The sequence below is a fragment of the Paralichthys olivaceus genome, chromosome 13 (assembly GCF_024713975.1).
Source record: "Paralichthys olivaceus isolate ysfri-2021 chromosome 13, ASM2471397v2, whole genome shotgun sequence".
Lineage (NCBI taxonomy): Eukaryota > Metazoa > Chordata > Actinopteri > Pleuronectiformes > Paralichthyidae > Paralichthys > Paralichthys olivaceus.
In genome coordinates this window covers 22,908,946-22,934,130 of record NC_091105.1, presented here as the reverse complement: position 1 = coordinate 22,934,130, position 25,185 = coordinate 22,908,946, and the positions used below count along the sequence as shown (strand labels likewise).

At 41.7% G+C, this 25,185-nt stretch overlaps 1 protein-coding gene across 50 annotated transcripts in view; it reads right to left on the bottom strand.

Moving 5' to 3' along the window:
- The window catches only part of rims2a (regulating synaptic membrane exocytosis 2a), a 130,514-nt gene that overhangs the window by 95,165 nt on the left and 10,164 nt on the right, over positions 1-25,185 (bottom strand). For 37 of the 50 annotated variants that reach the window (XM_069537856.1, XM_069537854.1, XM_069537873.1 and 34 more), the window contains exons 3-6: positions 13,909-13,941; positions 12,966-13,058; positions 9,153-9,363; positions 8,496-8,507 (exon numbers count right to left, since the gene is read on the bottom strand). In XM_069537856.1, coding sequence (XP_069393957.1) covers positions 8,496-8,507; positions 9,153-9,363; positions 12,966-13,058; positions 13,909-13,941 — 349 coding nt within the window. Of the gene's footprint in view, positions 1-3,730; positions 4,289-8,495; positions 8,508-9,152; positions 9,364-12,965; positions 13,059-13,908; positions 13,942-25,185 lie in introns of those variants that run through there. The other 13 variants (XM_069537872.1, XM_069537889.1, XM_069537877.1 and 10 more) reach the window with 4 other exon arrangements.

Here is a 25,185-nt window from a genome sequence, read left to right as displayed (position 1 = left end):
GCAAAAACTGCATAAAATCACCCGGGACCAAGAAGAAGCCGCTTTCCAGCAATAATGAACTTTCAAATATTTCAAACGTAAAGCAGAAAAGCTTCAGGCTCATCGCAGGCGTCATGCACTGGACGGTGTGATATTGACATACAAGGCATTTATGACCCGCTATCAATGTTATGGATGGGCTGTAAGTGTGCTGACACACAATGGAAGCAGGGAGGCTACAAATTGTGCTTTATGCGTCCCAGAGGAGCGTAGCGAGTGAGGCCATGACTGCCTCTTTATCTGGGGTCATGCTGAGAGCTCTGTAGTGAACCATGAGTCATCAGCTAAGACCCCAGAGCCAGCAAGGCCAGTTGTCCTGCTAATAACCACACATCACTTTCTGCACCTGGATGTTACACACATGTACATATACATACGTGTGATGGTGGCTGGGAACATGCATGCAAGTTGAAATCCAAAATCTGAATTCCTACTATAGAGTTTTGACTTCTGCAAAAGATTAACAATGAACAACAGGTGAGTCCTAACGTTGTTATTCCTATAATGTAATATCTTCACGTTAACATAACATGCAATATAAAACAGATTACCTTTAACTTGTGGTTAATTATACTGACACCTCTTTTCTCTGAAACACCCCGTTTTCTAAAAAAAGGAGACTACAGCCTGTGATCTACATATTTGCCATTCAACTGCATTTAACATAGTGTCAGTTGCCGTGCACCTCTCTGGTCTGCCAATAATAATTAACCACCCTCTCAGTCCTCAGCGTTTTCTCATCATAGAATATCTAATAGCATTTTAGCATTCCAAAAATAACAGGCCAAGAAAAACATGCATGGGTCCAGGAAATGTTAAGCAAGCTGAGCCTCAGACATCAATACTTGGATTTGGATTTGCACTTTGGAACAGAGTCAGAATGAAAATGGATGTATATTACGCAGGAAGAGCAATAGTAAGGAAAATGTCACTGCTGGGCTGAATGCTCATACACTATGTCCAAAACATTATATGAACTGCAACACTCTTGTTTTGAAACTGATGACAGTGCACTCTTGAGATGATTCAAAAGATTTGGAAGCAAAAAGGAAGCAATATGTTGAAAATATGCTATATAAGGTTGTTGGTTGAAGAAGTGGCTCATGATAAGTATAGAAAATTGAATCAAAGAAGATTTAGGTTGAAATTAGATTTAGTTTCATATAATGCTATTCTAAGTTAGCATTTTGTTCTCACTGTCTTAGATCTTGGTAATTCAAGATATTCTTTATCCTAGAACAAAATATGTGACAGTGACAACGATTCGTACATTCAACACATTTCCACTTTTTTCTATATTTAGTCACACTGCAGAGACATCACACAGCATGAGGCTGCAAACCTTCCAGTCCATGTAGGGGAGCAGTCCAGGGACAGTGTTAGCTCAACCCGCACTGACGGGAATCTTGAATGCCCCTCATTCCCCTTAAAGATATCACCTCCACAACAGACACACGTATGCACAATGACAAACACACAGGTCGGGTAGCTGAATCTGCCAGAGGTGTGTTCACTTTCACTGCGGCCATTCTGCCCAGGGCTCTCCAAATATACACACACGAACACACTCGCCCATCCCTTTGGCTTAATTCTTCACAGCTGAGTGCAGGAAGGGGATGGGGGTTGAGGGCTGTGGCCTCGGGCAGGGCCATTTCTCCTTGTGTTTGCACATATTATAGTCATTGAACCAGCAGCTAAAAATAGAAAGCTAAAAACCTCTCTCTATCACACGCCGCAAACACCAGGAAGCTATATACTCCATTAAATGTGCTATAGGTTGTTTACTGAGGCACTGAACAAACACCCAGTACAATGGGATCAATAAATAATTCCATTTCAAATACTTTTCCTTCAGACTGAGGGTGTTTTTTTTATCTATATCAAAAAAAACCTTCCAAAAAAATGTGTGTGTGTTTATGAGAGTGAAAATAGCAAATAGTAGACTGGCCAAGGATGTTACCAAGGGACAGGTAAACATTTATCTATGCAAAATGATATGGGCCAAATAGCCTCTCACATATGATGGGATTTAAATTTTGAAAAACACATCTTAGTGGTGAACAGTCCTGCAGTATATATAGAATATACTACTCAAAATAGAACAAAATATACGGTATGTAGCCTTCAGCAATGTACTTTACATGCTCCTTTTGTCTGCTTCATTCTAATGTTTCCTGGAGGAGTCATACACATACTTCAACAAACGGCTGGATTTGCAGCGAGAGAGAAAAAGCACTGAGCTCTCTCTTGTGGCCATTAAACTGCACTACAATACTACTTGACAGAGGCTCCAGAGTGAATCAGCAGTATATCCTTCCAGGCTAGCTCTAATGTTAAATGAAATCATTTTAAGACATTTTTACATTCATTTATTTTACATTCGTTCATTCATAACAGTACACGTCATATAATTGCTAAACTACTTGTCTTAATTTCACAGGAGGCTCTTTAAAATGTTGTAATCAATTAAATTTGTATTAATCGTCATTGCTGCCGCTTTAATTTCATTTAAGCGCATCCTGGTGGGCCTAAGTTGCAACCTAAATAACCATGACCTTCATGCTTTGCTTCCATCAGGGAAACACATTCCATATCTTTTTTTCTCTCTCCCTGCCTTCTATCAGCTATCTAATAAAGGCAAAAGGGGGGAAGTAAAGCCAAGAGATGGCTCATGCTGCAATATTGATGTGGTGGTAAATGAACTGTCATAGGTATCATATTACCTTGGTTTTTCTCTCCTCCACCTGAGCTGAAGGGAACTGGACCACTCATTAAAGACTCATTGTTCCAGGGAGTGGAGTGTTCCTCGGAACATCCTAGCCTGGACCGAGTCCAGATTAAGCACTCAGGCATCAATAAAGATACTTTCTAATACACTGCAGAGCAGGGTTTTGTCACCATTTAGGAGCTGCACAGTGTGGCAGGGGGTTGTCAATAATACACTTAAAATGCACATGCAGGGCATTGAATTAAGTACAGAATATCTAGACAGGCGAAACTCTGGATTTTGAACTATCAGACACACACAGTACATCCTTGCATAGATTTTTTTTAAACCATGTTTTCTACATCATAGTTGCATTAAATGCAATAAAATGAATAAAATCTGGATAGATTCCATGGCAGCTGTGTACGGGATGAGGATTTGAAGCAGTTACCCAGGATAAAAAGTTTACAGGGCATTTTTGGTGTGACTCATTATGTGGCCAATGAGAATGAAAGGGGAGGCCTACATTCACATGCTCCAACACTGGCTGCACGTGGTGAATTACATTTTAATGAGCTTCTAATTTTAGTGTGCGCGCCAGTAATAATAATAGACTTGATGAATATTTATGTTCCTTGTTTGAAGTCCAGGGACAAAGGAAGAGGAGGGGAATACTGTGGAGATCCAAAATATGGTTAGACACGAAGACGTCTGATGTCTGTCAGACCCACATTCCCCGTTCATCCTCACTCAGAATTTAGAAATCATTTTTGGAGCACACATGAGTCTCGCTCACTGGTTTCATTTTGTAAAGAGAGAAAAAAATACCGCATTGGAAACATTACAACGATGGAAATTCTATTATCTGGCAGAGTAACAGCAGAAGGTGACACATTCCTGCTGAAATGGTCCCATTTCCGACAAACACAGCGACCGATGGTGGAAAAGGCGATGCGGTCACAGCCTCGTGCTCGCTCGGCTTACCCATGGTTCCTCTGAGGGGAATCGTGTCTGTGCGTCCTGAGATCAGCGTCGGTGAGCCCGGTTCACGGTGGAGACGAGAGTCCGCAGCTCCACTAAACCCGCTCCGACCTTCAGCACCGCGGACAGCTCCGCGTCCAGACACCAGGCGGACAGCTGTAAAGCACCGTGAAGGTTACACCGGACACCCCGCTGACCACATCCGATCCACGGCCCCGCGACGCGTCTGTCTGCGCTCCTATCGACGCGGCGAGTGTAACATCCAGACCTCAATTCATTCAAAAAGACCGATTCCGAAAAAAGGACAGATTCCGGTCTTAAATCGTCACAACGGAGCCATCGAACCGTGCGAGCGATCCCGGGCTCAATGTCAGCAGGTCTGCGGGGAGACAACATGTGAGCCGAGCGATAACGCGTCAAATCACCGCTCCATTAGTTCGTCTGTAACACGGGAGTCAGATCTGTGGCGGAGTTGATGGGAGCTCATTACAGATGCGGCGCGTCCCCAGCTCTGCTCCGCCGTCCAATGGTGAGAGGGAGGCAAAAACAGTGAGAGGCACAGCTTCCCCTGCAGAAGCGTCAACAAGCGCACACTGTCATTCCAGACTAACTGTGAGCTTTTAATAAAGCAGGACCCAGCTGCTGCCATCGTCACCGTCACCGTGGAAGTAAGGATTTCTGTTCATGATGTCAGACAGGACATGAGATCATGGGGCCATGCAGCAGTCACAACTTGTGAATGTGCAAGAAACTACAGCTGCTTTCATGGGTTGTGGGAATAGTCCTCCGAGATATTATCACTTGAGTTGTTTACATGTTGTGCCTGTGATGCAGTCATGACAATAGTGGGTCATACAATCACCATAATGATGGAATTCATTTGTGATGAGATTGGGGTTATTATCAAATAGAACCAGGCTGAATGAACGGTTACTAGTCATTTGTTACAGTTTCTTCTTCTGTCCAGTTGATGCCTCGAGAAACAAGTTTACCAATCACTGCACGGTTACTGAAGTTATCTACAGCAATTCTTTTATTAATTATATTGCACACACATTATGTTAGTGTTGCTGAATCTGTGACACAGTCTGGGACAAGTTGTGCCCGTTATAACTACTGAAGTCAGTAGTAGGACGGTAAAACACAGTTGATATAGATAGGCCTATCTATTAGAATTATAAAAAGGCTTCAAATCAAACACTACTATCAGTAATATTGGCAGCGAAGTAAAACACTTTTTAATTTCACTAATCTTAATCGCATTACTTAGTTTGACAAAGTAAAAAAATCCCACTATAAATACTGCATTTCAGTAGTATCAAAACTAATAATCAGGCAAACTTAAACCCTCCATCCTCTCATACTGTAAGAAAGGCTTACAGGAAAGTAACAATGCAGCAATATATCTTTTAAACGTCCTTGAACAGCCAATCTGAGAATGTAGTGTTGTCCATCTTACTACAAACATAAAAACCTCAAATACAGCTGAGGAGAGTGTAGACAGAGCCAGATGTTCTCAAGCTCTGCACCGCTGATATAAAATTATGTCTGCCACCGCTTCCAGCACTCTCATGAGCCAGAAATTAATTTTGTCCGTAATTTTTCTGCACTTCCAACACATTATAACACATTTAATTAAATTCCAGGCATCTGGCTATAATAGTAACTTCAGTACATCACTACAAAGATATGCAGTTCTATAGCCCTTTACATTAACATTCATCTATTTAAATACTTATTTGTGTGTAACAGTTTTTGATCAATTTCACACTGTCCCACACTATCTTCTAATGATGCTCGAGATTTCTACAGTGCAGTTAAGAGACCAACAATCTTATTTACAGCAACAACACACTAACATACTGTTTAAAATTGAAAGCACTCCTTAAAAAACACTGCAGCGCTTCACCTTCTGATTTATAGCAGAAATGTTGGGGGGCCAAGAGCATGGAACGTCTTCAGGAATTGCTTTAATCACAAATGACTTACCCCCTGGAGACAGTCGATTACTCAGGCCCTTTTGAAGCCACATCAGAGGAAATGGTGGGCAGCTCCACCGCTACAAGTAGGCATTCCAAATACTTCACATCACTGAATGTAGTTTATCTAAATCAGCAGCATTTCATATTTTCACACCCAAAAAGTCAGTCTGTGCTTCAAGTGTACAGTTCAGGCTAAGCTGGTACAATTAATGTGATTTTTATCAACACAGATATTTTATCAGGGTTTTTCTGTCTATTATTCAGTTTGTTCTGAAAATACACAATGATCTATATATATAGATAGATATAGATATATATCTATCTATATATCTATCAAGTGAATCATAGGTTCAGCAGCAGCTAAACAGGTTTTTTTAACAGAGCCCTTCTTCCTTCAAAGCTGATGTTACCAGCTGTTTAACTCTTATACTCTCTAGTCATATTCCAGTGTACCATTGATGAGAGCCGTCCCAGACAAGCAGACGTGTTAATATTCAATGGCAGAACAAGATCTCTCTCACCAGTGCTGTCACCATCTGTGAGAGAGGGAAAGAGTAGACGGATGGAAAAAGAACAGATTTCACCACCGCTACCTCTTTCACTGACACACAAGCTTTTAGACAAGCTGGTAAGGCACACAAAAATGTGATCTGTTGTTGGTGGCAGAGTAATCACAGCTTCTGTCATCCATTTGTAAATACAAGAATGACATAATTAATCAGCATTCAATATCAAAATACTCCCAGTGTGCTACTATGAATAATCGCAAACTTACAACTAATGCCCTTTGCAGTCTTCTGACTAAGACTGTGCAGTTAGCATTAGCATTCCCAGACAAAAAGCAACCTACTTACTTCTGCAGATCTGAATACATTCCTCTCTCTGTCAGAATGCCCAGATAAACATTTCAATTATGCATTCATCTAAAATGCAGACGCGAAGATAAAGAATTTAAAAATACATCTCAAATAAAGTTGAAACAACCAAAGTCACCTGTGCTGACATCAGTTCAACAGTGAGTTACTTGCAGATGTATAAGTGGATAACTTGTACTTCAGCTCCTCACAGAAATAAGCATCAAATATTTATTGTGCTCTCAACTCAGCCAAAACTCAATTCTTTCCTACACTGGTCCCTGCTAACCCCTGGTGGCTCCTAACAGCGCCCATCAGCTCTGAGACACTTGACTCTATTACCAGACAAACAGAGAACCCACTGTGTCTATGAATGTGCACTGTCATGTGTGTCTGACAGGTCTATCGCTAGAAAACCATCCCACCTCCTTTTACACCCTTCATAACTCCTGCCACCTCTTTAGCTCATGAACATGCTGTCTTTCATCTCCTCTGACTAATCTCACACATATATATATATATATATATATATATATATATAAACACTTACTCTGCTCTCCTGCTGAAGACAACTCTCTATAAGCAGGTTAGTAGATTTTCAACTAAAAATATATTTCGAATACAGTAGAATTACCTGGTAGAGATAGTGGAGTGACTGAAGGAGTCACATATGATTCTTTGGATTGGGATCAAATGTTCACCCCCTCCTCTGAGGTTTGCAGCTGTACCTCAGTATACACAACTCAAATGTATTTACATTACAAAATATGAGTTGAATTACTTTTTGAACAACTCCATATGAACAACAGCATCCATGATCTGCATGGACACATGACAGTGAGTGCCAGGAGGCCAAGCCAGCACCAGGTAAATAGTGGGCATTGCCTCAGAGGCACATCTCCCGGCCTCGCTGCCAATGCCCCATCAACATCCATCGCCAGCCTGCTGCCACTGTTATTACTCAACACCATCTGTAGAACACGGTAACCGATCTCCTGGCTAATAGAGAACAATGGTGGCCTGTACAACTGGAGGGAGCAACAGAACACAGGTCTCTCCCAGTGCTGCTGCTCTGTTGTTTCAATGGAAACTACAAACATCAACCTCAATCCAAGTGGGCTATAGATCGTGTGGTTATTGCTTGACAGTCAGCAGCTAGAGAAGGGGAGATTACACCTCAGACAACTGTGGAAAATCTATGTTATATATGGCAACAGCATTGATATGAACCCACTGATGGGTGCATCCATCTGTCTTTGTGATGTTAAAGTTGTTTAGTTAGTTGCACAGATACAGACAACCCCCAAGGGGATTCAATACTGCCATCAGATCAGTTCACAATGTTTTCCCTTTCCGATCTATATTGGATAGTGTGGTGTGGGATTTCATTGATCAAACTTTTTCAGTCTGATTAGACAAACTACTGTCTTCATCTGCTTGTATGCTATTGTTGCTACAAAACATTGCTACACAATATTAATCCAGATGATCTTCACCGGCACATTACCCATATGTTTAAAGTAAGGTGTAATTTGAAAACCAATGTTAAGCCTACAGACGTACTCCGCTGAATTAGTATGCAAAGAGTTGGCATCTTTCACTGCAACCTGGGTGGTCATAGTAAACACACCAATGCTATTCAATGCAGTAACACAGGTTTCCTTTAGGCTTTATCCCTTTTAACCCTAACCCTTGCTGGTTTGTTTTTATTGTTTTATCTATTGATTGATTGATTGATTTAGAGTAATGTTCATTGCGATTATTCAGTATTTATTTCTAACCCTGATAGACTCATAGGCAACTTGGTCTAAACCTTTTCCTTGTTTTTTCATTGTTGGCTGCTGTATGCGTATTTATACATATCATTGCATTCCATGAACAATGCTTGTGTTCAAACATAGTCCCAAAAAACACAGAAAATAATTTGCTAACCACTTTGTCCTCCTGTTGCAATTCCATGAGAGCAGGAATGCAGCAGAAAGAGAAGAGGGAGGCAGAGGGGGAGGGAAAGACAGGAACAGAGAGATTGTGAGTGGCATTAGCTGGTCCTGGTAGCATTTTCACATACTCCAACAGCAAAGGATTGGACGGCATCACATAAAAACACTCACAGCTCATGACTCAAATTTAAGTGCTCTTACGCTAAAAGCTCTGGCTTAGTCTGAGGGGAGGATTTGACAGAGGTTAGTTAGGCACTGGAGTGCCACATTATACAAAAGCAGACACCAGGTTCCTTTGTGGGAAAAGAAAAGGAGGAACAGTTCCCTCCAGTGGTGAAATTGAACAACTGTAAGTTACAGTAAAATGAAAATCTACAGTTGTGAATCAACATATCTGAGAGAACAGAATTAGAACAAGACCTGCAGAGAGTTTCTGACTGGAGTTAATGTTGATAAGCTGAAATAAAATACATTAGCTGCCATTAAGGACACTGTTGGCTCAATTCCCAGATCAAGATTTCCCTGCAAGGTTTCATAACCTTGTAATGCAAATAGTGGTGTAGGGAGAAATGTGCCTGCGGGTGGGACATCTGCATGTGTGCATGTGTCTTTATAAATGGAGTGTTCCCAGCATGTGAGCCACCGTTACCTTATTTGACCGCAGAGACACTCGTCCTCCGCACCGAGCACAGAATTTCGTTTGGCAATATGAACAGAGGTGGCCACAGCCATCGGCAAACTTGGTTTTGTGGCATATCCCGCAGGTTGGGGCTTCACTCTTCTGATCCTGAGTCTCCTTAGACTCATCTCCCATCTTCTTAACCTGGTCCTTATATGATTCAAACTGCTGGTGCAACTTCCTGTAAGAGGACAGGAAAGACGTTAGGACAACGAAGACATCTTTGAAAATACAATTGGTGTTGTATTTATTAATCTATTGTCTATTTGTACAAGCTAATAACCCTTGATTGTCCTTTAAAACACACATTTACCAGAACAACACTGGCCTAAGTACGTGACATTATTCCATCCTAAAAGTGCAGTGTTTCACTCTAAATGTTTAAGAGAAACAACCACAAAAATGTGTCAACATAGAGGATAAATTAATATAACATCATATAGTAAAAATGGCCAACAAATGCAACATTATTACATAAAAAGGATCCTTCTAGCCTGAATCATGTGCTTAGTCCCACATTAAGCTCCTGCTATCAGCTGACCTTCTGATATAAACTCAGACGTCCATGTGTACCGTGTGAGATTTTGGAGGAGAAGCAGATACCATGACCTCAGAGGCTTCAAAGCTGAGCTCCTCCTTTGATACCGCACCTCTCCCAAAACAGTGGGGGTGGGGGGGGGGTATCAAATTTGCTTTGCAAGTTTAAGAACATCACTTAATTCCACTTTCTCAGGTTCCCCTGCGTTTAATGAATCATTTGCACGTGTGTTTCTATATCAGGACAGTTGTAAGGTGAGACAGCGAACACCCTTGAACCAAACTGTTAGATAATAATATCACCGACACCCACAGTTAGTATTTCTCTTTTGTATTACTTATAGGAAATCTTTGGTGATCAGCACACACTGTACAGCCCATCACCCTGCTGGCCTTTACCAGTGCAGCATCTATTGTGTTACTATTTGTGTCCTATAGATGGCCCCCTACTGATGCATTACACTTGTTCTTATACAGTAGATCCTTAACGCCTAACAAGCCCTGAGAGGCTCCTAAAAAAACCTGCATGGACTCTTCACATGCATTTTGTATGACACATGTCAATTGAGCGTCTCCTTGGAAACTAAACACTGGGCTGACTTCATAATATGGCGATTAGAATTGGTTTCGCCCCACATATCCCCTGCAACATTCATTAGCACTTGTGAATTATTGAGCAGCGCTATCCTTTTACCACATACAGCTCTGCATTTGAGATAAACGTGCTTCCTTTACCCACAACCAGACCTTCAGCGCCCAAATGTGAAAAGATGCACACCACCTGAAGACAGCCCGCGTGTGTGGATCGCATGAGCAAGTCTCTGTGCAATGTAAAACATTAGGTAGAGTGCCAGTAGCGTGCCCCTTGTTGTACCCACTTAGGGATTAAAGAGCTAATTGTGTCACATTCATTGTGTGTTAACCAAGCAGAGATTAGTGAGTATTCTTGTTTAACACATTTGACCAAAGCTCATTTACTGACAGAGGACCTGATAACACAGCGAAGAAGACTAATGCAGGAGGTAAAGCCACGGTCTTTGAGGAACACGGAAATAAGACAACAAACAATCAGGTTCTAGTCTCTCCTAATCTCCCTTTACACTCAAACGTTTACAGAGACATGTGCTCAACGCTGGCCCACTACATGGGCTAAGGGCCACTGCTCCACTGATAGACAAGGTCAGTGAAAAGAGCGGTTAAAGATAACCAACGATTACTTCTCCCTTCTTCTGTATCAGGTCACTTCTTCTGTATCAGGTCACTTCTTGAAACGCTGCCCTCACGTGATGGGTGCGGGATTGAGGTTAAAAAAACAAATGTACAAATATAACTGTAGCCTGTATGGACATTGCTGATTCTACGACAGATATTAGGCAGCAAGAATGAACAGATTCTGTAGAATAGGAGAAAGGTGTGCACAAGCTTTAAAAACAGAGCCAATGTGTTATCAGGTAAAACATGAAGAGGAAAACAAAGACCAGAGGTGGAGCGAAAGTAGACTCGAGTGGCAGCTGGTACACAGAGACCATTCCAAAGGGTTTAGTTATTCGGTCAAACACGGTCAAATGTGGGTGACACTGCTGATGAGTAATCATACGCTGCTCATTGTCCCGTCCCATGCTAGCGTATCGGAGCTCTCTTACCTCTGGGCCGCACCAGAGCAGCCACAAACAGCCCGGTAACATGAGACTCTGTCTTGGACATATGACAGCAAGGCTGAACTACAAGACTTAGTTTTCTACAGCATACCCCTACACTAGGTTTGTCAGATTTTCTTTTGCTAAAAACATTCTCCTGCTGCAGGAAACAGAGTTGATGAGATCTGTAATACTGAACCAAAAAATTATGCTTTAATGGGCTAAAAGTTCAACAGCATTGCAGAGGTGCATTCAATTCTACATGTGGGTGTGTCAGTAGGAGCCAACCTTTTCACGTTACACATAGTCGTATGAAAAAATGAATAACTATAGAATTAATCTAGGTTATGTGGGAAAATTGGAATTTACCTTAAACTTGAATTTAATGTCCTTTCACTGCAGTGAGTATCTGTGAGGCGACTGTGGCCTCGACCCTTAACCTAACTGTGCAGACCTTCTTCACAACTTGCAGGTGTAGCTAATGGTCTTACCATTTAGCCAGCATACACAGAGTAGTCTATTATGTTATTGAACATGATGGTTTAAACAGGGCTTTCTGACACAGAGTAATTATCATTATTAATGACACCTGCTTTCAAGGCTGTGACAAATCTGTCCGAAATCACTCACTAATCACTGCATAGTCCACTATATAGTGAGTTTTGTTGTGGTGTCTGAATGTTTCATGAAGTTTTTTTATACCCTATATAGTGCACTCATTGTTTCCCACAATGCATCATGAAAAGTAGTGCACAACCAATACCATCATGCAAACTGCGCTCGCAGTTTGTGCTGCTCTGCTCCTATTTACATTATTCAGCATTTTTCTCAGCGTCAACATACAGCAGTAACCACCTGGATGACGAAGTATTCTGCCCCTGTCATTGTTAGTTGGTGTCAATGATTGCTATGATTAAAACGTTTTAAACTCTTGGGTTTTCATGTGGTTGTTAACTATTTAGAAAATAAGTCTAACTCCACTCACACCTAGGGTTGCAGTAAACCACATACTGAGTCGATAATTGTAAAAAGGAGAACAAACCAGTTTTCAACTTCCTGTCTCTAACCTTAAAATGGAGTTACACAAGGTCTGTTGAAGCTAGCAATGTATGGACTACTGGAGGAGACACAATTTTACTCTTTGTCCATATTCACATTTATTTGCATTGAACTTTTAGCATAAATATATTGATTGATGTGTTAAGAAAAAAGCAATATATAAATAATATGCCCTTATATAACATTGGTCAAACAATTCTGGGTGTTTTAGTCCAAATAAATGTTTAATATTTAGATGAATTCCCCCTAATTGGTCCTGATAACAGCTTTGAAATACATAAATGTTTATGACATCATTTGTTGAATTGAATATACTTGCACTTGTTCCACCCTACACAGCCTTATGTCATTTGTAAAAGCAAAATCCATCATTGAACATCACTCTCACACCAACAGGGTTCCACATGCTTAAACACATGTGCTGAGAAATGGAACAACATATTCTAATATCCACTAGAGTCAAACATACTGTGCGTCCAGCTGCTGGGGCCAGCACTGTATGTTTGTGCCTGCTAGGTGGAGATCAAACGGGGTCTGTGCTATTACTTACGCGTCTGGCTCTGGCTCCTTGTCATTTTGGGACTTTTGCTGGGGCTGAAGAACGTTATTTACCAGCTCAGTGATCCCACTAAAGGGAAACCACCTGTTCAAATAAGGAAAGTGTGACTGAAACATCGCAATGAGTCATCATGGGAGAGAACAATCTATCCTGAAAAGGGTTTTTGAGGAAGCAGGGCAGTTTCTAAGAAGTGAACAATAGCAGGGACATTCACTACAACCAGCGCAGAGAGAGGAAAAGGCCGGGCAGAGCGGCAGTCAGTGGAACATTAACAACTAGTCGGAAATACAATAAGAAAGAAAGAAAAAGATGATACACACAGCTTTAGTAGATGGTAGGAGAGAAGAAGCAGGAAAGCTCTGCAGCCAATGGAAATGAGAGCTGCATCAAATGCTGAGCTGAGGGGAACAGGAGCGCTATTTACTTTTTTCGGCTCGGTGGTAGAGTGGGGGTCAGGTTGTTGGACTGGTCAGGCCCGCAGGTAAATTTAGTGAAAATGCAACTAGAGTTCAGTAGAGCGGGAAAGGTGCATCTAGCCCACAGTTGTGGTCAGATTACGAGGCTGCACAAGCCAATCAGATGTCACACTGGATGGGAGTGGGCAGCCAGTTAGAGACCAGGGACAAGGGGAGAGGGTTTGGGGAGGGCCTGGCTATAACAAAGCGGTTTGAAAGGAAAAGCCTTTGCCACTGATGTCATGGAAGCCGACCAGTTAGCAACCAACACAAAATCCAACAATCAGGTCAGTGCTATTTATTGGAAGCTAATACACAGCGCGGCCGTCATGCTCCCACAGCAGCTTCCCATGACATTAGTGACACGTCTTTCATTTTCCTCCCAGACAAAGAGGAGAAAGCCACATGAAGCACAAAGCACCGACTGACAGGAAGAAGTGTCAAAGCCTGGAGCACTCTGGGTAATGGAGTTTACTTACTGTGCCGGCTGAGGCTTTGGTTCTTCTTTGATCCTAAAACATGAAAAAAAAAAAAAAAAAGTGTGCACAGCTCAGTGCATACAGAACACAAAGAGATGAGGAAAACATACTAAAAGACTCAAAATACTGACACAACTGATGACACAGAAGATGAGTATGGCCATGAATCATGCTGAAACTATAATATGAATAATAATATAGATATTATAAATGGTAATTTGATGATGATCATAATACAATGATGAAAATGGTTATGAGGCAAACAACATGAAAAAAAAATGAGCAGAGTGACTTTAAATGACTTCAAATTTGGTCTGGACCAACGTAACCTTTGAAATGGCTGCTTCATGTGAGTAACACCCTCTTTCACACAAGCACGAGTCCACTACTCTGCATCCCAGAAGTCAAAGAGAAGCGTCTGCACAGGTTCCGAGTCACCAGCAAGCAGAGCGGTTGAGCTAAGTGACATTTGCTGCATCAGACCCTGAGGATGGAAAACGTATCTTCTACTAAGCCGAGTCAGCAACACACGGTTGATTTGATCCATAGCCATTAACACATCAAATACATTAGCTAGTTGTAATAAAGCAATGTAACTGTAAAAAAGCAGGATTGGAAATATAGTCTATCTTAATATAGATCATATCTTGATGCATGGACTTAACATCCATCCATCCATTATCTATACTACTTATCCTAAGAGGGTTATGGGGGGCTGGAGCCAGTCCCAGCTGATGTTGGGTAAACCCTGGACAGGTCACACGTGTTTAGCAGGGCCACCATACAAACGACAATTCACACTCACATCGACACCTATGGTTAATTTAGAGTCTCCAGTCAACCTGATCTGCATGTCACTGGACTGTGGGAGGAAGCCAGAGAAAACCCACGCAAAGAAAGGCAGAGCGTGCAACACCACACAGAAAGACGCCAGCCAAACCGGAATTCAAACCGAGAGTCCTCTGAGAGGCAACAGTGCTTATACCACCACGCACTTGTTGTAATACAAATAAATAAAATGCAAAATATAAATTCAGAAACATCTAAAGATAAACCGACGCATGTTCGGTGCACTGGGCCTTGTACTTGTCCCAGTAATTTGAACTTTTCTCATTTATTCAAAATAGAAATTGTGAACCAAGAATAACTCAGGCAACACGGCCAGTGCGCACACACACACACACTGCAACCACCACATGACTGTCTAGCATCTGTCTACCATGGTACAGTTCAGCCACTCTCTCCCAGTTTAAAGAGCAGATGGGAACAGAGACAAGTTGCAGCTGACGATCACACATCAGAACTTCACGCACCTCCTCACCAAGTTTAAACTCAGCTTTAAATAGCTGTGCTAAATGAAATGTGTTGATTAGTTGGTTTGATTCTGCCTGAGTGACACTTTGTGTGATGCAACTGAAGTTTTTCTTCATTATAAGTTAGTCTATTAATTATTTTCAATTAATTTTTTTAAATTACCATCACGACTTCATTCTCATGTTGTTTTGTATAAGTAGAATGAAGCCCTTTTCAGAAGCTATTAGCAGCAAAGTAAACTAATACATTTCAAGGCCAGATAATTCAACAAATTCTCCACTCAAAAACATATTTAAAGTAGTGAAACAAACTGCTCCGATACACCAGCAGAGAGTAGGGGCCTGAGCATGACTAGATATTATTAAAAAATGTATAGAGACTAAACCAAAAACAATATTCCATCAAGTAAAACTCCAATACTTATCCCACAGTGTACATTAAGTGGATCCCATTCAACTGCCAGACAAACACAGAGGCAAAGCGAAACAGTTCTCACGCAGAGCATCAAAATACAACAAAGCAACCTCCCAACGGTCTACTTTAGCTGGAGCACAACAGAGCAAGAAATCTGTCTGATCTGTGTCAGATGGGTGAGAGAACACACGAGCAAAGCTATAGTCCTGTGTACCCATCAGTCTCGCTGCTCTGTTTTCCGATGAGCCAGTCCATATTTATCCTCTCACTGTGTTCTCCCGATGACCTGCAGCGCCGTTCTTTATTGATCCCATCAGCCCAGTCTCTGTGGTTGCATTACAAGCCTCATATTTATCTGATGGAGCCTGCCTGCCTGCCTGCCTGGACGGCTGCCGGACAAAGTGTGTGTGTACGTGTGTGTGTGTGTGTGTGTGTTTGAGTGAGTATCCGTCTATGCTTTCACGTGTGTGTGTGTCCCCATATCCATGTGTGTAGTGTACTCATACATGTGCATATGTGAGTGAGTGGGTGTGCGCAGTGTATTATTTGACATGGGGCAGTAAAATGAGTGAGTGTAAAATGTCACAAGTGACGTCTTCAGTGTCCTGGCTGCTGAGGAGGCCTGCAGGGCAGAAACAGTCTCTGTTTTCCATCTCTTACACCTGCACTCTGCCTCCCCTGAGCCCCTCACACACACAAAGTAAAAAACAAAACACACACACTCGTATGGCATCAGAGACACACTGTGTTTACAGCATCTGCGTGTGTGATTCTTTATGAAACGGGCAGGTTGAAGTCATAACAAGACACATGTTACTGTTGTCTTTTGGTTTTTAGTTTTATTCGTTGTGTATTTAGGTTTCCTGAAACTCACTGGCTCTGCATGGAGAAGCTGTCAGCTCTGACAAACACCGGTGCCGCACTGCTCTCTAGTGGACAGATGTGCTGCATCAACTTCAAGAACTGATTCCTGAAGTTTGTATAAAGAATGTTGAACAAGGTATTTTTATGCCATTCTGATTTAAGTCATGATGTGCTGATGAACAGTGTCATTTAAAAAACAAAGCCCCCCCATTCTGTTTAACTGCAGGGGACAGAGTAGAGCAACCCAGGTCCCAAAGGCCAGGGTGAGGTTATACCAGAAATTATTAGTTTTTAATTAATTAATCAATCAAAAGGAAATAAATACTCATTCATGGTCATATCATTTTGTGTACCTTGTCAAGCAAGCTTTCCAAATATTTATATTTACCTTCTCCTTTTTATTGTACATTTAATATCTTTTTGATTTGGACACTACTGTTAATTTGTCGTCTTTCCTCTTGGACATCTTCATGGATTATTAAAATTCCTATTATTCAATAAATAATGACAAAAAGTTTAAAGCATTGTCTAAGGTTTGACTTATTTATTGCAAGCTTTACAGAGGCTTGTAATAACTGTACACCATCAGGAAGGCCTTTCCTGATGTGCAGGAGATGAGGCGCGCACAAAAACTGGGGAGCATAGAGTGACCAGCAAGAGTTACCAAGGTGGAGGAGACACACTGCACTGTAAAGCACTTTGAGTTGTCATCAGGACTAAAAAAACACTATTTTAATACAGACCAGACCATTTACACACTTTGGAGACAAACCAAAAAACATCAGTAATGGGAAACAAAAGAAAAGGACAGTCTTCAGTTATGCTGCAAGGTACCAAAGATGGTAAGAAAATCCAAAATCTACTAGAAGTTCATGTATCGATCAGGTATATACCATAAGAGGAACAGAGGAAACGGTTTTCTAAAATACCTCCCTGTAATCTGAGTAATCTCTTTTAAACACAGTTCCAGATGGAAGAAGTTTTGAGAATAAATGCATTGATGTGACGGTTGTACAATGATCATTCCACCACAACCAGAACAAGGTTGGTAACATGTCACATGCACCACAGCAGGTCACGCAACATGTTGTGATGGGAACCAGAAACAGGAATAATTCATGAATACACCAGCCAAAACATTTGGGCACAGATTGTCAAGTACTCACTGACATTACCACAAAACACACAGGGACATGCTCATGATGCACATGTGCAGTTTTCTGTGTCAGCACTTCTCGTATACCAACCACTTAGCACATATTGGAATATCTCAAAGGAGTGAGACAACTCCTGAAATCTGATAAAGGAGTTACTGCTCAAATGTCAAAAACAACGGACTGACAGGAATAGGCAAGAAACTGTCCATAAGCGATACTACTAACATTATATCAGTGGATGAGTGTCAGATCACACTTTGTGAATGCAACACATTCTCTCATAAAACGAAGAGGTGATGCTTTCTTCATCCAGAGAGTTGTTACTCAATGCTGCAGTTCTTCTTGGCTCTATGCAGCTCTTAGTCCCTGTTTGAATTAACTCATTGCTTTGGTTTAATGACCCAAACCTAACTGTTGTCGCTGAGATCAACAGATGAACCACATGTGAACTCTACACCTGCCTCAATCTATCAATGTATAAAGGTGTGAGGGACTACTTTCAGCAGCAGATTATATTTGAGTATTTACAGCACAGGTGTGGCTTTAACTCACAATTATTTACAGTGCTCAGGTTCATTATAATGAAGGAATAATGATTAGTCATGCTCAATGCAAAAGTGTGGCTCACTGATGTGCTCAGAGTTGTTTTGGGATGGATGGAATTACTGTATGTGGCACTGAGGCACACACATCAACATCATCATCTTTTAAAATAATTATCAGAAGGGCGATTTGGAGGACTGTAATGTCAAAAATGCCATGAAATCAAAAACACATATATACATATAGTCTATGTAGATGAGATTCAAGAGAATGTACTGTACTGGGTTCATTTTAGGCACTAGAAGTGCACCCCACTCTGTCATGCTGCACGGCACTTCCACATCATTTTTTTTCCAATTACACCAGCTCCCTGCCAAATGTGTACCAGTCCAACCCAGTCACTCCAGCAAGTACCTCTTGTCTTTCAGTAATCTGCAGCTCCCGAGTGTTTTATTTCCGTTTTAAAAAAGTCTGGCAGATGTTGATGTGACAGCTAAGAACAGTAGAGATATTGTGACATGTGCTTCTCTGGAAATGCTGGGAAGCAGCATCACTATATTTCTGGTGGAGAATTTGTATTTTAAAACCTTTATATAACAATCAATGAAAATATGCTTTCTTACATTCTATTCATGCAACTTCTTTGTAAAAGTCATTTTAAGATTTTACACTATAGCGTCCAGGGCGTCCCGCAGTGCTCTGCAGATTTTGAACAGATCGAGAGATGTAGCCTCGACATCAACGCTGAAGTAGAATTTCTGTCATAGTGGATCTCATGGCTAAGCAGTGACCCTGCAGGCCCTCTGAGTCGGCTACAGACGGAGTGATAATTGGATCATAAGGGAGTAATCTGGCTCAGTGGGTAAATACCAACTACATACATCATTAACACCATCCCAGGCAGTCAGTACTGCCAGGAGATGAGGTTAATGTCTGTCTGTAATCACTCACAGGCAAGAGACCCACAGGGAAATCTCTGACCAGAGGCCGTGGCACAACTGTATTCTGTTTCCTGTTGACCGTAATAGTATGATAGATATATTAAACATAAGTCATATGATGTAAGATGATGCAGTACATAGGAAATCATTTCTTAGTGCCATCTGTAATGGAGTAATGGTAAAAAGCTTTATTCACCTAGGGGTGTGTTAGTTCCATCTCGGACTCCAAACGTGTTACAAAGATCTCAGACTGTCTATCTCACTATCTCTCTCTTCTCTCTCTCTTTCTGTGTGTGTGTGTGTGTTTCTCTCCCTCTCTCTGTGTTGGTGCCTCTGTGCATGACCCCTGCCCCTCTCCCGCCTCCCCTCGCCCGCACTGTTAAAAGTCTAAAAGTTGGTTTCGACTGCACTGTCAGTCCTCAAACTACGAAAAACAATAAAACATGCTGGTGGCACACTGCAGAGACCACAGCTCAATTATCAAAAATACAGGGGGCAAAGATGGTAAAGTTACACTGGCACCACTGACCCCAAACTCCTCCCAGTTGAAGGTAATGACTGAAGCACTAACTTTAAGGTGTCTGCTCCACTTAGTAAGATTTTTATTTTGAAATAAAAAGAATCAATTGCAGTGCATTGTATTATTAAAATGCATCTATTTTCTTTTTCTATTGGATCATATGCCATGTATCTGTATCTGTTACCAGGATGTGGTGAGGACAGGCTGTGAGCATTGTTTAAAAAAAAAGTCTAAAAATATATTTACCTACGTTAGCTGTAAGAACTCTGCATGTAGTTGTAATATCATGTTCTTTCTAAACAAGATCGGCTTGCTTACAGATGTACAAAATATTCCAATAAAAGACTGTGTTTCAGTGAAGGATATTTAAATTTGCTAAAACTCTAAAAAAAAAAAATTCTAAATGACCAGGCATCAGACATATACATGTGTTTGAGCTCATCAGAGGCCTGTTGTGGAATAACATAAGGTAATTCAGTCAAAGTTCATCGATATGGTTCTTCTCACCTAAATCATTTCAGTGTGTGGAAGCCAACATGAGAGTCAGCAGACCAGTGGTTATTTGAGAAATATGTACCTACTAATCCCACAAAGTCTGCCTGTAATTGGAACGCATCTCTCACCAACATTTCATCTAATCGACTTCACACTTGGCATGTGTATTCTTAGTAATCATGGGAAATGAAGTGCCAAGGTTTGTGTGATTTGGACAAGTGATACGTTAATAGTAATTTAATAATCCAGTGGGGGCTGGAGGGCTGTGGACTGAATTGAATCTTGCTGAATTGATTGTGTCAGTAATTTAACACACATTTGAAATAGCCAGCATGTTCTGAATGAAAAAATAACATCAGATCAGTAAATAATTTAAACTTTAAAAATTCCACACAGGTGAACAGTAATAAAGAAAATTCGGCTTCATTTTATTAAAAAAAACCTTCATTACAGATAAACCAGAAAAGGTGAACACAAAGTTTTCTAACTTCAGTCTGCACCATAGACTGAACAAAACATCCAGCACACAAACAATGAAAAAGTGACAGTATATTGTAGAAACTGTTTGAGGAGGACTCACCAATGACTAGGAATGATTCTGAAGTGGCTCTGGAGCATCAACAAGGACCAAGAGCCCATTACAAACAGACAGGTTTAGAACAGGCACTGCGCTAGTTGGTTAACTAGAAGTTTTATTAAGAGATATTGAAAGAGGAGAGCTCAGCAAATATACTCTGTATTATAATCTACAGTTTGTACAGTGAGTAATAACTGATATCTAGGAATATTCTGTAGGTTGCTTAAAACAGAATAATCAAACCAAACTACAGAAAATCACATCTTTAAAGAAGCTCCAGCAGAGTGCGTTGCTGTAGCTCAGACAGCCACATAAGGAAAATCAACACACAGTGTATGACCGTGTCAGCAAAATCCCTGCAGGAATATATGAAACGGAAAGCCTCCCATTATACCACCTCTACTGTACATTACCTGCAAATCTCTAAGACAACCAGAGTATGCACTAAAAATAGCATCTTATTTAAAGACAGACGATTAAATCTTGTGACACCTGTTCATTCTTCCTCTTTAATAAATGCCAGCAGAAGTGCTACGGAACACTTTTCTCTGCACCTACGAGAGGATTAGGAGTAGGGGATGGAGCGCTGATATCTTCCTCTGGCACTTTGCGCTGGAACGATAGGCAGGGCAGGAGGGACGGCAACAGGGCAAGCGCCTTGGTGTGGAAGGGTTGGCCAGCGACCCACAGCTGGGCCTTAGAAAGCACTGATAGGATTCAATCCGCAGGGCACACTCATCAGAATAGGCAATCTAACAGCGCACAAGCCAGACCTCATGACCAAGGACTAATATTCAGATTGTCAAACAGGAGTTGGCAACAGCAGATTTCTCTGAGCGACGGGGGAAGTGGCTAATCTGCTGCCAAATATAACTAAAATCCATCTGTTTCCTTAGATTACCTGCCAGGATTCAATTGAGCTGCTCCATATCTCCCCTCCTGAGAGATTTCCAAGTGGCAAAGAGTCAGCTAATCACCCAGCAGCCCACACATTCACAAGTGTATTTCCATACAGGCTTACAGGAAACGTATGTACAAGGTTCATTTTAATGGAGCTAATTTATTCTATAGAACAACATATAAACTATATGAGCAACATTTATTAAGCTGCAATGATACGCAAAGTTTCTGTTGTTGCTGGGTTAACGGTGCACACACATCTTTCTCTGTATGTGAACGCTGGTTGCTTCTCCTGTCAGCGCACTTTATTCATCCTGACATAGATACATTTTATTCTGGCTGTGCTCAGCATTTTCTTGGCAGCTGACATTGTCCCATGCTAGCGTCACGACTCCTCCCATGCACGGATGAACAGCTCCACTGGGGATACTCTAGAAACTCAGCCTTAGCCCCGCCGCGGTTAGGTCACCGCCCTCTGCATTAGCCCAGTCGCAAGCTCCAATAGCCAGACAGTGGCGGCTGAATGCAGCCCCCTGTCCTTCTCTAACCCTGTGCTATACGGACTGAGCCATCAAAACCACTCCTCGAGCACCAATTCTGCCCAGTCTCGCTATTGCCATATTATTTCCAGTCTCGTAGTCAGCAGAAGCCTTGTCCCAGTTCCTTTTCTCCTGGTCTCCCTGGTGAGGGACTATCCCAAAACTGGAACATCTCAGGTTTGATCTCCAAAATTAAGACTTGCTAAGAACATCAGTCAAAAAAAAAACTGTGACAGCAGTAGTGACAATCATGATCATATTCGACCTCACTGCTGCTCTCCAAACTCCCATCAGTACCGTCCTCAAACACATAAAAAAGCCATGATGTAGTTGCTGATCCCAGCTGGGAGCAGTAGGTGGGTTGTACTGAAACTGCAGTCTGCTGTCTGTGGCTCACTCAGGGCTTTAATAATAGCCTGTACATGGCTAACAATAGAGAGGTAATAGATACCCTGCCTATTGTTGGCCCTGCCTGTTCTACTCCTTCCTGTCCCAATTCATCGCTACAGCACGTCACTATTAGCTTGCTTAACTAAACTGCATACAGTGTACACAGGCAGACAAGCACAGGCGCAATCTGATATCACCTCTCTGGCTACAGGCTACACCCATCGCTTTGCAGAAATATTGCTGTAGATGCCATATGAAGTTACACACTCCTGGAATTGTATCCGCCACTACATGAAGTTGTCATGCAAAGCAAAGGCCACAGCAGACACACCATGAGAGCTTTAACAAACAGCACGGTCAGTCCAATAAACAGATGTGACCACTGTACGGCTGAAATGAACTTGAACTTGATGGCTCTCAACATCTGTCAGATGGCAGAAAGATAAGTTTGACTTTGGCTGCTGTAAAACCCCAAATCAAAGGATTCCCTTGCATTAGCCGCTTCTTAGCACATAAGCCAACCAGCCAACCAACCATCCAAGCAGCCGCCCACTGCTAAGACGATCAGCTTCTACTTGTCGTCGCAACCGACTCCCCCTCCTCCTCAAGGCCTGACGCCAGGTGACTTCAAACTGCCTGCATTTCCTTCCTCGAGATACTACTTCAAATGATCGTACTTATATTTTACAAAAGAGGATTTCTATCTGCAGCGACTCTCCTCCACCAACCCCTCCTCCCAGCCCCCTCCTCGTTCCACTAGTACACATCCAGGCCAGCTCGGCATCACCATGGCGATGGCAGCAGTATCTCAGTGGGACGAGTGATATTAAGGGATTAGTGGGAGATCCTCCATCAGACTTCGGTCGAGGAGCACGATCCCGGGATCACACCATTGACTTTCTCTGTCTCCCTCCTCATCACTGTCAAATGAGGGGGATGAAAAACTGGCCTCTTCACTGTTTCTTTTTTTTTTCATGGTAGCTAATGTAGTACACGCTACACTACACAAACCAAGCAACCCTGAACACACATGCACACAAACAGACACTGAATCTCTGGAATAATGCATTTAAAGCTCACACAAAGCCACCTTCAGCCCTAGGCAGTGGGAGCAGTGGTCTGTATGCTGTACAGTATGTCCTAGTGTAGGTTACATGACAGTGCCTGTGTATGAGTGTGTTCAAACAGTGGACTTATATAAGGGCCATGGCTACATTAGTGACATCATGAAAATGGCTGCTCTTTATCCTTCCCTATTTATGTCAGTCGGCCGCTTCTGTAATCTACCTACAGCTGAACCACTGTACACGTGCATGATTTTAATGCTGCTTAACATCAAACCCTTGATCCCTGCTACACCTCTGAGAACAAATAACTAGTTGTAGAGAGTAATAAAAGATGGAATAGAAATTGTGTGCAGAGCAAACAGAAAATCTAATGTAGAAAAATTCAAATAAAAAAAATTTGTCATATTATTGCAATATAAGAAATACAATCATTAACTAAACAGGGATTGCATAAGCAAATCTAAAATTTCTCAATAAAATCACTGTGCCTGTCATATGCTAGATTATGAGGCCTGAGTGTGCATGCATGTGTGTCTCATTTCACTGACTGTACCACATCTGTGTGGCAGACGAACACAGGGCGGCTGTATTTGTTTATAGAAAGCACTGGATGGTTTGTGATTTTTTGGCCACACAAAGGCGGATCAGAAGGACCGGCTAAGCAGCATGCACGTGTTTGAGTCACCAGCTTGCACCTGCTCCGACCAGCTGAGTCTTGAATGAGCAGAACGTGGCCGGACACACAAACTGAGTGCTGTGTAAACTTCAGCCAGTAAATACACCAGCTCACACACAGAGCAACACATCTGGGGTGAGAACTATAAAAAGTCATCTCATTGCTCGCTTTCATTTTTTTCATTTTTAACATTTATATGGGTGAGCAGCAATTGCATTAGAGGTCCAGTGTGTAAGATTTAGGTGAAAGGGAACTATTGGCAGGTATTTAATGTAGAATAATTCTCATGATGTTTTCACTCGTTCGTTTCATCTAAATTGTTTGAGGAGGCCGCCATGTTTTTTACATTAGTCCAGACTGGACAAACTAAACACTTTTGAGTTTTTATGACAATTAAAGGCTACCACCGTTTCTTTTTCATGTTTGGAAGGAGAGGATGAGGTGAGGGGTGTTCAGCTGCAACAGGCAACTTCAACACTAGATATCACCAAATTCTACACACTGTACCTTTAAGTAAATGGACATTTGTTTATTTTTGGCGTTTGCCAAAAATAGAACTCACTGAGGTGGCCCATATGAAAACTGTGAGTTTGCATTTTGGAGGGAGTCTGACTTTACTCAAATTGCTTCCTAAAATAACTTAAAGAACTTCTACCATGAGCAGCAACACTCACTTGTGATTTGCTCTTAAACGAATCTCCCAAAAAGATGAACAACATTAGAGGAGCCAGCATTAAATGAAGCAGACGGGGAAAAGGTATGTGGGGGGTGAATGCCTCACCTCGACCCTCTGTGATTCAAGGCCAGACAAGCTCGGGGAGGAGAAAAGATAAATGACCTGATTGACTGTTTGCAAAATCTTTGGAAATATACCAAGTTT